The sequence below is a fragment of the Manis pentadactyla genome, chromosome 3, assembly GCF_030020395.1.
Source record: "Manis pentadactyla isolate mManPen7 chromosome 3, mManPen7.hap1, whole genome shotgun sequence".
Classification (NCBI taxonomy): Eukaryota; Metazoa; Chordata; class Mammalia; order Pholidota; family Manidae; genus Manis; species Manis pentadactyla.
Window position 1 is genome coordinate 88,379,276 of NC_080021.1, and position 16,159 is coordinate 88,395,434.

Below are 16,159 nucleotides of genomic sequence, written 5' to 3' on the forward strand. Positions count from 1 at the left end.
TGATAAATTCTGCACTTTCTGGTCCGTGGGCCTGCACAACTCTGTGTCACCCTGTGAGTCACAGATGAGTCCTAAAGAACTTTCTACTTCATCAGGGAACCTTAATTTAAAAATCTGCTTTTGTGTGTGTGCTTGTGTGTGTGTGTGCATATGTTTTCCTGCATTTCCCTGGTCTCTTTCAGACCCTTTCTCTAGGAAAAAATGCATCACATGTTATAACATATATAATTATTATTTAAGAGAATGTCATTTCTGGACTTGATGGAGACTAAGCAAATGGAAACAGTGGTTGGTATGAATAGAGTAAAAGCAACTATATGGAATTATAACAATACATTGATAATATCTAAATAATTTTAGTCTTTATGTTTGTACAGATCCTTTGCTTTTGCTATTAAATATTTTTAACAAGTAAATATGTAATTGCAGGTTTCTCTTATGGTGGCAAAAGATGCAGAAATGCATAAAAGTAAACTGCAGTACTTTATGGAGCAGTTTTATGGAATTATCAAGAATGTGGATTCAAACAGCAAGGACTTATCCATTGCCATTCGTGGATATGGACTTTTTGCAGGAGTATGGTCATTAATTTACCCATATCTTTTTAGTTTCATTTGAGTGTTTAAAGGAATATAATTATTGCATTTTTGAATAGCATCTCACCTTTGTGATAATATTATTTTTTTTGTTGTTAACTTAATTTTTCAGTATCTGCTATGTACTAGGATTCTGTTCATGTATCATCTCCAATGCTCACAAATTTCCTACAAGCTTTTAGGAGTATTATTTCACTTTACAAATGAAGAAACAGACCCAGAGAAAGTAGGTAACTTGTCAAAGGACTCATAGTTAGTAACTGACAGGCCCAAGACATAATTCAAATCTGAAGATGAGAAACACCTTTTTTTCCACTATGCCTTGCTGCCCCTTATTTATGAAGTAAAATTGTAGTTGCTGTCACTCAGCATTTTAGAAAGAGAAGTTCTTGTGGCAGAAAGAGGTCTAGTTAAGCATATTGAGAATAACCATAGTTATTTCCCTGTTAATGGATCACTATGACTTCTTCTTCACAGAAAGAATCACTTGCTACTTTGCTTTCTACATGTCTGTCCCTCAGTGTCTGTTCCCTTGTTTCCCAGAGTGAGAATCCTTCCCTCCCGTCTTCCACTCTCACTGCTCATTCTGCACTGATACTTAATGAGTTTGCTTCCAAATGATCTGTTTACCGCCCCCCCAACCCCTTTTTAATCTCCATCTTCATTTGTCTCTGTTAGGTTCTCAAATATACTTAGGGCAGAAGAATTGTATGTGAGAAGGCTCAGAGCAGGAAACTTTGAAGTTTGTACACGCTGGTCTAATCAACTTCACTTGTTTACTGTAGTTAGGTATATTCGCACTGTGGCTAGAGGGTGATGGCAAGCAAAAAGGGAGAGCCTTTAAAAGACAAACACAGGTTCTCAAGATGGTGAGACTTGATCTGAAGTCCAAAGTAGCCTTTGGAAAATCAGAGCTGGGTGGTATCATTGTTAGGTTGGGCCCTATAAAGATGGCCCTGGGCACAGTGTATAGCACAGTGTAGTAGTGTGTTCCAACTTTGAGGTTACCTCCCAGCCATTTCCTTGGGGTGACTGGCCTCCCCGGGGGCAGGGACTTACTTGTCTTTGATATCTGGCATCTAAACAGTGCCTAGAATGTAGCTGACGATCACTAGATGTTTTGTGTATGAATATTTAGAATATAATTACAGATGATTTAAAAAACATCTTTGTAAGATACATGTATTTTCTATTCTCCATTAGAAAGCTTGTTAATTTTCAATTTATAATCATTTGGCTTAACATGCCACCTTAAATATTATTTGACACTGATAAGATTGATAAAAAACTTCTGTTTTACATTTCCTGTAGCCTTGCAAGGTAATAAATGCAAAAGATGTTGACTTCATGTATGTAGAGCTCATCCAGCGCTGCAAGCAGCTGTTCCTCACCCAGCTAGACACTGTTGATGACTACGTTTACCAGATGCCAAGTTTCCTCCAATCTATTGCAAGTGTCTTGCTCTACCTCGATACAGTAAGTGAAATAGTTAACTAAACTGAGCAGAATTTTAACTATTTAATCTCAGTTTAAATGATTTGATGGAGTCATATGAGTTGTAGGCATTCAGGACAGGCACCATTCTGATCAGGTGGATATTTTTAATTAGTATTTTGTGTCAATAGAAATATTGTCATGGAACTTGACTTTTTGTTACCCAAAGCAGGAAAAATTATTTGTTACTGTGTTCTGTCTTTCTAAAAGATTAAGATTACTGCTTGGGATAGAAATGCACCGTAAGTATTCAATTTTGCTCTGATTTTTGTAGGCAATCACAATAATAACTGGTAAGCTTATTAGCAAACTAGTTAAACTGGGTTTTTTTCATTAATCTAATATGTGTCTGAGTTGTAATTACTTTGAATATGTGTATTATTCCTATTTTTACTTACTCCCTCCTTAACTTTCAGTTCTCTGTTTCTGGTAGGTTCCTGAGATATATACTCCAGTTCTGGAACATCTCATGGTGGTCCAGATAGACAGCTTCCCGCAGTATAGTCCAAAAATGCAGTTGGTATGTTGCAGAGCCATAGTGAAAGTTTTCCTAGCCTTAGCAGAAAAAGGACCAGTTCTCTGGAATTGTGTTAGTACTGTAGGTAAGTCTGGAATTCACTGTTGTTTCTGTGATGATGAGTGATGAATACTCCACATGTTTGGTATAGTGACTATCTGATTGCTAAATTCTTTTGTATCTTTGGATGTGTCTTGGAGAACTAATATTTTGGTGGGAAAAAAGTTTCCTTTTCCATCCTTTTTTTTTTTTGGATCTTTTTTTTTTCCTCTGCTTCAGAATCTTAATATTCCAGAAAGTAAACCTAAAGATACTAACAAACTTATAGAAAACCTTGAGAGGTAAGGTTATGTTCAAAAGCAATGGTTGTCATTTTTGTTGAGTGTTTGGTTGTATATTTCAGTGTTTCCTTTATTTTTGTTCTCATTTGCTTTTTTTCAGTGCACCAGGGGTTAATCAGAATATGTTCTAAGCCAGTAATCCTACAAAAGGTAAATTCTGAATCTAATGTTTTGAAAATTAGTCTTTTTCAGTTTCACTGAAAGTTACAAACATTGCTGGGGTTTTTTTGTGTGTTAAATATACAGAACCGGTCTTTTTAGTTATTAGCCATGCCTTAAGTTTGAAGTGTAGGACATACTACCTCTCTGTTTTTTCTGGTGAATGAACTTCTCCTAAGTTATGAAACATACTTAAATGTAAGTTTACTATTATACACACATTTTTATAAAAAAATGTTTCTTGTCTTAAAACTTGAGGGCAAAATACTTAAGTGTATTATGGGAGGCATATCTTAGTTTCTCAGGAAATAGGATGAGATGAGAGATTGACTTGCTTAAGAAAGTGAGATAAAAGATTTATAACACATTCCTTGGATATTGCTATGAAATACCTTTTACTGTGTCACTATTTTAATCCCAGTTAGAAAAATCATGACTTTTTCTAGCTTATTTGTTTTATAATGCTTCATAATATACTCTTCCTCAGTCAAATTTAGTCTCCTACTGGTGGCTATTTTAGCTTAGAAAACTGAAAATCAGAAAGTTCTAGCAGCAGTGCTTATTCTGTGACTCTGTCAGTAAGCGTTGGCTGTTGTTTTTCTGCCCAGCTTGCGGAGTCCGAAGACCACCGTGCATCAGTGGAAGTCAGAACCAGCAAGTGGAAAGGGCCCACGTACAAAGACTATCTGGACCTTTTTAGAAACCTCCTGACCTGTGATCAGATGATGGTAAAAATGACAATTTTAAAATCATAAAAGTAGCCTAGTTCCCCTTTGTCAGTCTCCATAGTTTTACAATTAAGACTTATTTATTTAGAATTAGATTTTCCTAGCTTTCAGTTGTTTTTCTAAAATACAGACATATACACAAATTAATTGGGGTAATTCAAGTAATAAAAAATTAAAAATTAAAAATAAAAAATTAAAGCAGTATAAGTTAGGACAGTTAAAGTGAAATTAGAGAAAAATCAGTTAACAGGAACAAAATCATAGAACTCCACTTAAAGTTAATTGCTGAAGCTGAGTCCTTATTTTTCTTCAAGTGGCCATGTAATAGAGTCGATTCTAAGTTGTTCTAACAGTCCCTTAGGTAACAAAAATACAATGGAAGTATCACTGTGGAAGAGCTCTTCTATTTTTAGTTGTTAAAGATGAAGATAAATCCATTCGATTTAATCGGTATGAAGGAGACTGGTGGATAGCTATTACTTACATCATTTATGGCTAGAATAAAGCTTCCTGCCTAATGTGTTTCTAGCGGTTGTTTCTTTAATGTCTACTTTAAGCCAGGTCTGGCCACTGTTTTAACAGTCTTTGACAAAGCATTAATAGGCTAGGAAAAACTATTTTTGTCAGTGGATGGTTCCTGTCCTGTGGAAAATCTTAGGAGTTTTTACTTTTCTTATTGAGGTAAAATAGTGTATATAACAGTGTTAGTAATTTTACCTAAATATTTCTTCCTTATACGTGATATTATAGGCACAGTAATTGGCCTGTATTTTTAGAATGGTAGAATACCTTCACTTTTAAAGAAATGATGGATGATACTTTTAAATTCATTCTGAGGATATATATATCCATTTGTATGTATGAGCATATGTGTATATATGTGTGTGTGTGTGTCTAGGTATACACCATGCATTAGCACAACTACACAAATGTGTAAATATACATATGTATGTACAGACATATACACAAATTAATTGGGGTAAATTCTTTAAAAGGATTGGCCTAAATCTTCTCATTGACTCCTATGTACTAGTAATTATTTGACATGACTGGATAAGTCATATCTGACTAAATGAATGTCCTAATAATTTAGGGAGGTGGCTACATTTTGCTGCTTGAAAACTTGACAGTTTACATAGTAGTTTCTATATCTAAATATGCATGTTTGTCTGTATGCATCATAATACTTAATACTTACGCTTTTTAACACCAAATTTTGAAGTTTATTATTTTTCTTTGTTTTAAAGGATTCTCTTTTAGCAGATGAAGCTTTTCTTGTTGTGAATTCCTCCCTTCAAAGTCTGAACCGTTTGCTATATGATGAATTTGTAAAATCAGTTTTGAAGATTGTTGAGAAATTGGATCTTTCACTAGAAAAACAGAATGTTGGGGAACAAGAGGTTTGAAGTTCTTGTCAATAATGATTTTGCATCATTTTTATACCAATTCTGTTTTCATGTAAATAATCAGGGAAAATAGCACATTTGTAGAGTGTTACAGTAAATTGGTTTCTTCCTCCTTAGTCAGTTTTGCTGATTATTTTCTATTTCAATAGCCTAATGTATAGAAAATGTTATCACTAGATTGTTCAAAAAGTAATTGAGTATATGTTTAATAACGTTGAAAGCAATTTTTAAGTTGTTTACAAGGCTTGTTTGTTACTTACTCCTTAGCAATGGTAGAGTCAAATCTTGCTTTTGTATAGAGGTAGCTTTTTGCAGTAGGAGAGGGAAACTTGTATTCCTCTTGTTTTTAGCTAAGGAAACTCCAAACACTGGATATATAGTGGTTGCTGTGTTCCTGGGATAGTAGGATACAGTCAACAGGCAGCAAAATGAGCATGACCCTCCCTTTTTCCTGTACCCCACTTTCCTGGTGCAGGTAAAAGTCATGGTTTAGTGCTGTCTCTAGGAGCTGCTGTGATCTCCTGTGAGGAGATCAAAAACTATGATAATGAGACAAGTGTCAAATGGCTTGAGTTTCAGTGGGAAACATAACATTTGAGCCCGGTTGTGGGATCTCAGACTAGAGTATGCTTGTTGGGGTCAGTGCATGTGTACTTCAGTGCAGTGCCATGATCAGGGGAGATGACAGGGAAGGAATGCAGAGGATACATAAAGGAAACAGTAAAAGGCCACTTGTCACATTAGCTTTATTTCATTTTTTATTTGGTTAATGGGAACACCAATGTGTATTTTCTTGATTTTTCTGTTTTGTGAAGGTCTAAAATAATTTCGTTTAAAAACTTGCAGAAAAGGGACCTGCTGGGACTGTGTTAGTCAACAAACCTACTTTTTAGATTACACGTCTTAATCATTTTTGTTGCATGTATTTCGTTTCTCTTTTATTTCTTGCCCTTTTTACTTCATTCCAAAAGGCCAGGTGTGACCTGTTAGCATTTCCCAAATACATCTAGTCTCCAACCCTCCTTGATAGTTTCCAGCTCCGTATTCCTAACTACTTGTTTAGCATTTCCCCCTGAATCTGGTAACACAAATTCAATATGTCAACTTTAAGTTAATATTACTTAACACTGTTGTTTCTGTTTCTCACTTTGAAACTTCCAAGTCACTATTGATAATTTCTGCTTCTCCTTTAAGAAATTGTAGCTCCCCTTCATATTTTTGTATTCGTACCATTCTTTTATCACTTTATCACCTCCCACATGTCCTTTAATTTAGTGTTTTCTGCAAGTTCAATTATTTTTGTCAAATTGTAAGTTCTTGAGGGCCCATCTATACCTTCCTCACATTTGCATTTCTTCCTTATAGCATTAGGTCTTGATTGTGAAGTCAGTCAGTTATTTGTTGAATGATTGAGTAGTACAATGTTAGTTTTGTTACAACTTATTTTTAAGGATGAAAATGAAGCTACTGGCATTTGGGTGATCCCGACTTCAGATCCAGCTGCTAACTTGTATCCTGCTAAACCAAAAGATTTTTCAGCTTTCATTAACCTGGTGGAATTTTGCAGGTATTTAAAAAAAATTCTAATTATTTAAGAGTAAAAATTACTAGTTATTGGCTATAATATAAGGAAAACATATAGGTATAAGAAATGAAAGTCTTAAAATCTAAAATCACTTATATGAACCTTTAAAATAAATCTAAATGTACCAGCTTAAATATTTCTTTTTTTTATATTTAAAAGATCCTTAGGTATGGAAAACAAGGAATATAGGTATGCCTGAAAATGTTAAAACTGGAATCACAGACCTGTTTAATTATGTCCCATATAATTTCAAAGCTGAATAAAAATATTATATAGTAAAAATTCTGTAGTAAGCTTTTAATTATTTTTACAGAGAGATTCTTCCAGAGAAACATGTAGAATTTTTTGAGCCATGGATATACTCATTTGCATATGAATTAATTGTCCAGTCTACACGGTTGCCACTCATTAGTGGTTTCTACAAATTACTTTCTATTGCTGTGAGAAATGCCAAAAAAATAAAATATTTTGAGGTAAGTGTTTTTTGGAGGACACGAAATATTCCTGTGTTCTGTGTTTTTTTAGTTGTTTGAGCTTGTATAAATGCATTACAGGTGTACCTTGGACGTATTGCAGGTTCGATTTCAGACTATTGCAATAAAGCGAATATCGCAATAAAGCAAGTCCCAGCATATAAGTTATTTTTACACTATACTATAGTCTGTTAAGTGTGCAGTATTAATTATAATCATAACATTGAGGATCACTGATCACAGATCACCATAACAAATACAGTAATAGTGAAGATATTTGAAATATGGTAAGAATTACCAAATGTGACACAGAGACTAGAAGTGAACAAATGCTGTAGGAAAAATGGTGCTGGTAGAACTGTTTGATGCAGGGTTGCATAAACCTCCAATTTGTAAAGAAAACCAATATGTGTGAAGTGCAATTAAATTAGTGTATCTGTATAAAATATGAGGTTATAACATACTGCAGTTTTAAAATCTAATTTTATTATCTGTATTTTTAAAAACTGTTAATGTGAGTGGCAATTGGATGATATGCTTTAAAAGCTAATTGCATTTTCTGTTCCGATTTACAACCACCTGGCTGATTATGTCAGATTAACAGGTCCTTGAGGCTTGGTCCTAGGATCTGTAGCACAGCATTGCTTGGGAAGTCTCATGCCTTCTGTAGACTTACCTAATCAGAAACTCTGGAGGCAAGGCTCAGCAGTCTGTGCTAACCAGCCACCCAGATGATCTGGTGGCTTGTGAAATTTGAGAATAACTGGATTAGAGAACCTAAGGCTCCATTCAGTCATGAGCAGTCTGGTTAATTATAGGGTGAATGGGTCTCTGGGATATAAGTGTGCATTTTGGAAGATGAGGAAGAAGAAAAGGATTTAGCCAAGCCTCTGGCTTTTGACCATCCATTCATCTCACACCTCACACTGCTTTCCACTGGCCTCTGCCTGAAATGTTTTCAGAGCTAATTTTCCTTTCCATCTGCACAAGGCCTTGGCAAAGTGGAAATGGATTTAACCCTCAGAAGGAAGGTTGCCAGATTAGGACACAGTATAACCCTACCATTGTTCATTGCACTAATTTGCTATTTTATTCAACAGGGCGTTGGTCCAAGGAGTCAGAAACAGCCTCCTGAGGACCCAGAAAAATATTCTTGCTTTACTTTGTTTGCAAAATTTGGTAAAGAGGTAATTTGAAATGATTTATCCATTGTTATCATAGGCTATTTAAAAATGAATATGTTGAAAAAAATTCTAGTGATCATAAATGATCTCATTATCTAAAAATTGGTTTACTAATCCAGGTTGTCATTAGGGATTAAGAAATTAAATGTTTTTTTTAACAGATTAATAAATACTAGCAGGAATCATTTTGCTGCAAAGGACACTTGAGTTTTCTTAAAATAATTTCAATGATGAGAACTCAAAATCAATAGATTTTTTAGCTTTTCATATAATGTAAGTACTTCAACAAATGAACTTTTCCTGGAGATCAGTGCTTAATTTGTAAATGAATGTTACCATGTCATATAAAAGCTACAGGATCATTTTTTATATTCCAGAATAGGGTAGATACTTTTTAGTTGATTTTCAAGTCATAGGCTCTGTTCAGGTACATACCACGGTCTTTCTCTTCTTTCTTGTTTAGGTATCAGTCAAAATGAAGCAATACAAAGATGAACTTTTGGCCTCCTGTTTGACCTTCATTCTGTCCCTGCCACACGATGTCATTGAACTTGACATTAGAGCCTATGTTCCGGCATTGCAGGTGGATGCATTGTTTTGCGCAAATCCATTTCTTCATGCAATGCTTTGTTTCCTAGAAAACATGGAAATACCAAAGTTTTGCCCTGGCAGTCTCAGTAGGTGCTTACCCATCAGACACCCCTGGGTAAAAATCTCTTTCTGCTACTTAGTAGCTTTGGAACTTGGAGCACTTGGCTTCGCCTCTTTGAGCTTCCCTTACAGATGGATATGAGGATTAAGAAATTAAGAATTAAACCTTCAATGTGTGGACAGTCTGCAGTATAACAACAACCATGTAGACTTTGCTAATGACCAGAGATGCACCCACTTACCTCTAGCAGTGTCTGGCATTCTGGCATTAGAAGGGCTTTTTCATTAGAAACAATTAATTGGTGTTTTTTTCTTTAAATCTTAAATTCTCTATGTTTCAGTTTACCTTGTGTGTATTTGTAGATGGCTTTTAAACTGGGCCTGAGCTATATCCCATTGGCAGAAGTAGGCCTGAATGCCCTAGAAGAATGGTCAGTTTACATCTGCAAACATGAAATTCAGCCCCATTATAAGGACATTCTACCCAGCCTTGATGGATATCTGAAAACTTCAGCCTTATCAGGTAAGGTTTAGAAGAATTGTGATGTGTATGTTAAAGTGACAATGTAGTAACTATAATAGGACTATCCGTGTTTTGCAACTTCTGCAATTTGAGCCCAGTGTATTAAAAATATGATTGGTATTTTTATCTCCCAATTCATTTCAATTAATTGGGTTATAGGAAATATAACTGAGGTATTAAGCCTATTTTTTTACTTACAGATTTATAGAATCTTCAAGGGCAAGAACTCTATCTTACATATTTTGAACTCCACATAAATCCTAACACACTGCTGGCCAAAATGATTTTCTTAAACAGGAATTAAAAAGCCATGAGAAAATTCAGTAGTAAGTGGGTTCCTAAAATGCTTCTGAGTTTGTTTCTGTAAGATTTTTTTTTAAAGTTTGGCATATTTAAAGCATTATGACTGCAATTTCCTTATTTAGAGAATTTAAGGAATGTTCTCTTTACATAGCTATTTATCATATAAATAAGTCAGAACATAGCTCCTTTAAGAGACTTTGTAATCTAATTTATTGATACTCTCCAAATACAGGAGCATTACACACAGTCCAGGCCTTTCTCAGCTCAGGCACGCAGATGCAACACGGGGAGGGCTTATTACTTCAATTCTGTAATACAAGTCAGAGCTTGAAAGACACCAGAGACAACCATTCACTGGTCCCAACTTCAAACAGGTGCTTTCCAGTGAATGGAATTCTTAACTAATTTGAGCTCCACGAAATAAGAAAAGGGCTGAAAACCAGATCCTCTTTCTGTCTCTGGCCCATTGGAGAGTAGGTCTCTGGCCTCAACTCACAGGTCACCATGGGGTCAGCACACTGTAAACCCAAATTCTCAGTCATTGCTCCTGCCATGGCTGCTAGCTTATTGGGTATAGGCAAAGCAAAGATAAAGTTGTAGAAAGGAGAACTAGACAAACAGCAGAGGTAAGGCTCTGCTGTTATTTTGGATTTGTTCCTGCGAAATATGCAGGGATTAAACCACCAGTGGTGTCCCCCAGCAGTGCAACTTCCTGTGGACTGTCAGCCGATCCACTGGGCATCTCCAGACTAGTGAGAAGCAGCTTTACAACTGTAAAATTAAGAATCTACACTGACAGAAAACCAGCATGTGTTGAAGATCTTATTTAATTCAATAAAGGTACTAGTAAGCTGTTACAGTAGGTTCCTATAACCTGAGTAATCAGAAGAAAACACTAGACAAACCCAAATAGAGGGACAGTACACAAAATTACTGGCATAAAAAAATTTAAATGTCCTAATAGTGAAAATCAAGGGAAGAATGAAGAACTGTTTGAGTTTACAGTAGACTAAAAGGACAGGACAACTAAATATCACATGTAGTCCTGAACTAAGATATTGTAGGATCAGTGCTGGAACCAGAATGGGGCTGAGCATAAATGTGAGCAGTGTCTCAAGAGCAGTGTCCTGATTTGGATAGTTGTATGGTTCTGATGTAGGAGAATGTCCTAGTAGGAAATACACACCAAAGTGTTTAGTGATGGGGGAGCATCAAGTTGGTAGTTTACTAACTTGAAAGTGAAATTTTGTACTACACTTCCATGTTTTCTGTTAGTTTATGATCGGTTCAAAAATTTTATACGGAAGTACTTTAAGACTGTACATATTCTTGTTCTTCATCGAGCTTTTACTGTAATAGTTTTAGTATCCATTGATGAGTCTTCTTTAATTAATTACTCTAATAGTTGCAAAGTGGTGTTTTTCTAACTGTCATTTGTTCTATACTAGTTGGCATTCTACTGGAAGAAATAATGTTATTTTCTCACCTGTTTGTTTATATTAGTAGGGACTTGTGAATTCTTATCTTCTCAGTGGGTATTATCTTTTACTGTTCCTGATTGTGACACTCAAATTGTCCCAGATTTGACTTGTATATCTGGAGTGGGCACTGGGTGCTTCTCCTTGAGCAGTTCCTTACTTCCTGGCACCTGCCCCATCTCTTGTATTAGCCATTTCTCCAAGGAATCATGTTTCTTTTAGTAGACAACAGTATTTAAAATCAAGAAAGCAACTATTAATATTTTTTGTTCTAGAAACTTAATTTTTGAATTGTAATTAATAGGATTTTTAATGTCTCTTATTTGTCAGTGTAGTGTTTTCTTCTTAGTACTCATCAAATCAGTGAATGAATGCTACTTCAAATTGATGTTTGTTTACTGTTGATAGATGAGACCAAGAATAACTGGGAAGTGTCAGCACTTTCTCGGGCTGCCCAGAAAGGATTTAATAAAAGTATGTTAAAGCATCTGAAAAAGACAAAGAACATTTCATCAGTAAGAAATCCCTTTATTTTCTTCACCTTAAATAATTCAGAGATCAGATTCTATAAAAAGTAAAAATTTTCATTTATTGTTATATGTGTTAGAGTATAATATAGGAAAAATTTCAATAAATTTTAGCAATGAAAATGTAAGGTATGGTAAGTATTTGGTTTACTGTCTTGAACTTGTTTTGCTGTTTGTCTCTACATTCAAATGTATTTAACAGATAATAAAAAGTAATATGTTTCATACTCAATAAGCAATTAGAAGATTGACATGGATATATAAGGTTGATTCATTTACTGATTAGATCTTAAGTGTGTCATTTTTTCAAGTTCAGTTTATACAACTTTTGTGGAGTTTTTTGGTGATAATTTCTTGAGACCAGTTTTTTGAGATGTGGCATATAATGTAATAAGAAAAAATAATGTAAATAGCAAAAATTGAGTTAATATAGGGCAAATATCTATTTTAGGTGAAAATTGAAACTTGAAAACCGTTCAGTGTTTAGAACTAGTAATACAAGCTCTAGGGTAAATTCTTCCTACCTTATTATTTTTGACAGATTTTGATTGAGAGCCTTAAATGAAACTAGGGACTCTAAAAGTTTTAAATTATTTTATCAAATACAAATAAAGCAAGATGAAATTACTTCAGCTATCTCTGGCTTTGCAAATAAAATTTCCTTATAGACACGCAGCCCCTGTTCCCTAGGACAGCAGTGCCTGGAGCGTGTGCTCCTGTGAGTTCCAGGATGCCAGGCCAGGACTGGTCTTACCTGTTGACATTTGCACTGGGGTGTACCAGTGGCTGACACTATTGACTCCTTAGTGTTTTAGTAAATTGTGACCCCTGAACACACATTTTTTTAATGTTCTGTGAGATGAAACAGGAAGTATCTACATAAAGCGAGCTGTTGTCAGTGAGGCATGACAGCTGCCTTCAGGAAAAGCACTTATGTGATGCTTTGAGCTGTAAGCTAAAGTAGCCACTCATTTCATGAACACCATTTTCACTTAAAAGAAAACTGACTGACAACCGGTAGCTATTCAGTATTTGGAAGACATTTTGTCTAAAATAGAGTGAGCCTGTCACTTCAAAGAAAACATCTGAGAGTATTTGTTGCCAGTGATAAAATTCAAGTGAAAATTAAAATTTAGGAAAACTTGTAGGCATTACCGTGAGCTTGATGACTTCTCAATATTTAAGTGATTTTTCTGATGAGATTGGGGGTGATATTAACAAATGTGATTTTTTTGCATATATAGTGGAATGTGTCTACATTTGAAAGGTCTGTATAACCCAGTGAACTAATATTTTCAGATGAGCAATACATTATGTCACCAAATCATGTATGGGTAAAAAATCGACTCAAAGTGAAAGAAAGATAAACCAATGGATTTTAATGTAATAGACCACATAAAATTCGTTGATAAAGTTTCAGATTCTCACATTGTTACTAACCTCTAAGAAATTACCGCATGTTCAGTTTTGGAGTAGTATCAAAAAGTAACCACTATTATCTAAAAAAGACTTAAAGTACTCCTCCCTCTTCCAGCTACGGCCCCAACAAAGTATCACAAGAGTTGTGTTCTAGTGACAATAAAGAGATTTGCACAAATCTGAAACAATGCCTTTTCTGAGTAAAATATTGGGAAATGTAGTTACTTGTTCTAAAAATATGTCATTTGTTAACACTCAATGGGTCTAGTATTTTTAAATAAAATAACAACTGTTTAAATAATTTCTAAGTTTTTACTCCATGTATGATACTGGTAAATACAACCCTCATAAACAAAAGCTACTTGGAGATCCTCAGTGTTTTTAAGGGTGTAATGTGTCCTGCCAAACCTTTGGGACTGCTGCTCTAGGAACGTGATATCTAACTGCAAATTGGAAGACATATGGCTTCTTTTCATGAATTTGCAGTAAAAATAACAATAGTCCTGTGTAGGATATAAAGAACCATTGAGAGACATTAATAATAGAGATGGTAGTAAAATAGTTTTTCTTTACTCTCAGAATTCTCTTTAATTTTTAACTCAGTTATCATCACATGTATTCTGTTGTCCAAATTTGCAGAATGAAGCACTGTCCTTAGAAGAAATAAGAGTTAGAGTAGTACAAGTGCTCGGCTCTCTAGGAGGACAAATAAACAAAAATCTTTTAACAGGTAAACTTACCTTTAAAATGAATTAATCTCTGTAGATATAGTTTACTTTAAATTAGATAATATACGTATCATGGTATATTCTGACATTTGTATTTTCAAATAAGATTACAAAGAATAATGTTTTGCCTAATGAAATGCTTTGACTATCCCCATGTAATCTGACTCATTCAGTACACTAGCAGGCAAGATGTTCTAGCTCTATTTGTTAAGCTTGTTTTCCATTTTGAAACAATCTAATTTGACTCTCTTTCAATTCCTGATACAATGTTTAATATAAAAGTCTTTTTAAAATCTGATACCCTTAATATTTGGATATTGTTAGAATATTTTTGATCAGAATGTTTTAGATTAGTAAAAATGTATCTGTATTTTTACTTCTGAAATTTCATATTAAGTGTACTAGTGACTTTCTGTTATTTAGGAAATTGGACCCTATATTGGGAAAAGAAGTGTTAAAAAGAGATTTTAATAAAAATATTGTTCATTTATCATTTTTCTACAGACTAACTTAAGTAACTCTTATTGAAATTGAACATTTCAGAGTGTTAGGCTTACTTAAAAATAACTTTAAATCAAATCCAGAAATAGTGTAAGTGATTTCTAATGTTTAATTACATGTCTGAAGTAAAAACAAAAAAGGGAAGATGAATAGCGTGCCCAACTTAAAAACACAAAAGCACTCTGGTTTATGAATGAATTGTATAGCAATTGGCATTAAAAAATTTTTGAATGAAAAAACACTCAATCTTTTTTTTAACAGCTGCATCCTCAAATGAAATGAAGACATGTTTGGCATGGGACAGAGAAAAAAGACTCCGATTTGCAGTACCATTTATAGAAATGAAGCCTGTCATATATTTGGATATATTCTTGCCTCGGGTCACAGAATTAGCTCTTTCAGCTAGTGACAGACAAACTAAAGTACTTTTATTTTTCAGTATTCATTATTTAGAGTGTATTATTATTATTTTTTTTATTAAGGTATCATTGATATACACTTTTAAGAAGGTTTCACATGAAAAACATGTGGTTACTACATTCACCCATATTATCAAGTGCCCCCCACACTGCGTTACAGTCACTGTCCATCAGTGTGGTAAGATGCCACAGAGTCACTACTTGTCTTCTCTGTGCTACACTGTCTTCCCCGTGACCCCTCCACACACCATGTTTACCAATCATAACACCCCTCAATCCCCTTCTCCCTCCCTCCCTGCCTACCTACCTTCCCTTATCCTTCTCCTTTGGTAACCACTAGTCCCTTCTTGAAGTCTGTGAGTCTGCTGCTGTTTTATTCCTTCAGTTTGCTTTGTTCTTATACTCCACAAATGAGGGAAATCATTTGGTACTTGTCTTTCTCCAACTGGCTTATTTCACTGAGCATAATACCATCTAGCTCCATCCATGTTGTTGCAAATGGTAGGATTTGTTTTCTTCTCATGGCTGAATAATATTCCACTGTGTATATGTACCACATCTTTATCCATTCATCTACTCATGGACACTTAGGTTGCTTCCATATCATGGCTATTGTAAATAATGCTGCGATAAACATAGAGGTGCATGTTTTTTTGAATCTGAAATCTTGTATTCTTTGGGTAAATTGCTTGGAGTGGAATTCCTCATTCAAATGGTATTTCTATTTTTAGTTTTTTGAGGAACCTCCCTATTGCTTTTCACAATGGTTGAACTAATTTACATTCCCACCAGCAGTGTAGGAGGGTTCCCCTTTCTCTGCATCCTTGCCACCATTTGTTGTTCTTATTCTTTTGAATGTTGACCATCCTAACTGGTGTGAGGTGATATCTCACTGTGGCTTTAATTTGCATTTCCCTGATGATTAGTGATGTGGAGCATCTTTTCATATGTCTGTTGGCCATCTGAATTTCTTTGGAGAAGTGTCTGTTCAGAACCTCCACCCATTTTTTAATCGGGTTATTTGCTTTTTGGGTGTTGAGGTGTGTGAGTTCTTTATATATTTTGGATGTTAACACCTTGTCAGATCTGTCATTTACAAATATATTCTCCCATACTGTAGGATGCCT

At 34.8% G+C, this 16,159-nt stretch overlaps 1 protein-coding gene across 3 annotated transcripts in view; it reads left to right on the top strand.

The window, feature by feature from the left end:
- The window catches only part of PRKDC (protein kinase, DNA-activated, catalytic subunit), a 214,933-nt gene that overhangs the window by 27,460 nt on the left and 171,314 nt on the right, over positions 1 to 16,159 (top strand). For all 3 annotated transcript variants that reach the window (XR_005032648.2, XM_036925479.2, XM_057498091.1), the window contains exons 11-24: positions 430 to 576; positions 1,908 to 2,072; positions 2,524 to 2,692; positions 3,049 to 3,098; positions 3,716 to 3,835; positions 5,083 to 5,235; positions 6,693 to 6,808; positions 7,140 to 7,299; positions 8,400 to 8,486; positions 8,947 to 9,066; positions 9,498 to 9,657; positions 11,847 to 11,953; positions 14,024 to 14,114; positions 14,875 to 15,035. Coding sequence is in view for 2 of the 3 variants with exons in the window: in XM_036925479.2 (XP_036781374.2) it covers positions 430 to 576; positions 1,908 to 2,072; positions 2,524 to 2,692; positions 3,049 to 3,098; positions 3,716 to 3,835; positions 5,083 to 5,235; positions 6,693 to 6,808; positions 7,140 to 7,299; positions 8,400 to 8,486; positions 8,947 to 9,066; positions 9,498 to 9,657; positions 11,847 to 11,953; positions 14,024 to 14,114; positions 14,875 to 15,035 (1,806 nt within the window). In the remaining variant the exon portion in view is untranslated. The remainder of the gene's footprint in view (positions 1 to 429; positions 577 to 1,907; positions 2,073 to 2,523; positions 2,693 to 3,048; positions 3,099 to 3,715; positions 3,836 to 5,082; positions 5,236 to 6,692; positions 6,809 to 7,139; positions 7,300 to 8,399; positions 8,487 to 8,946; positions 9,067 to 9,497; positions 9,658 to 11,846; positions 11,954 to 14,023; positions 14,115 to 14,874; positions 15,036 to 16,159) is intronic.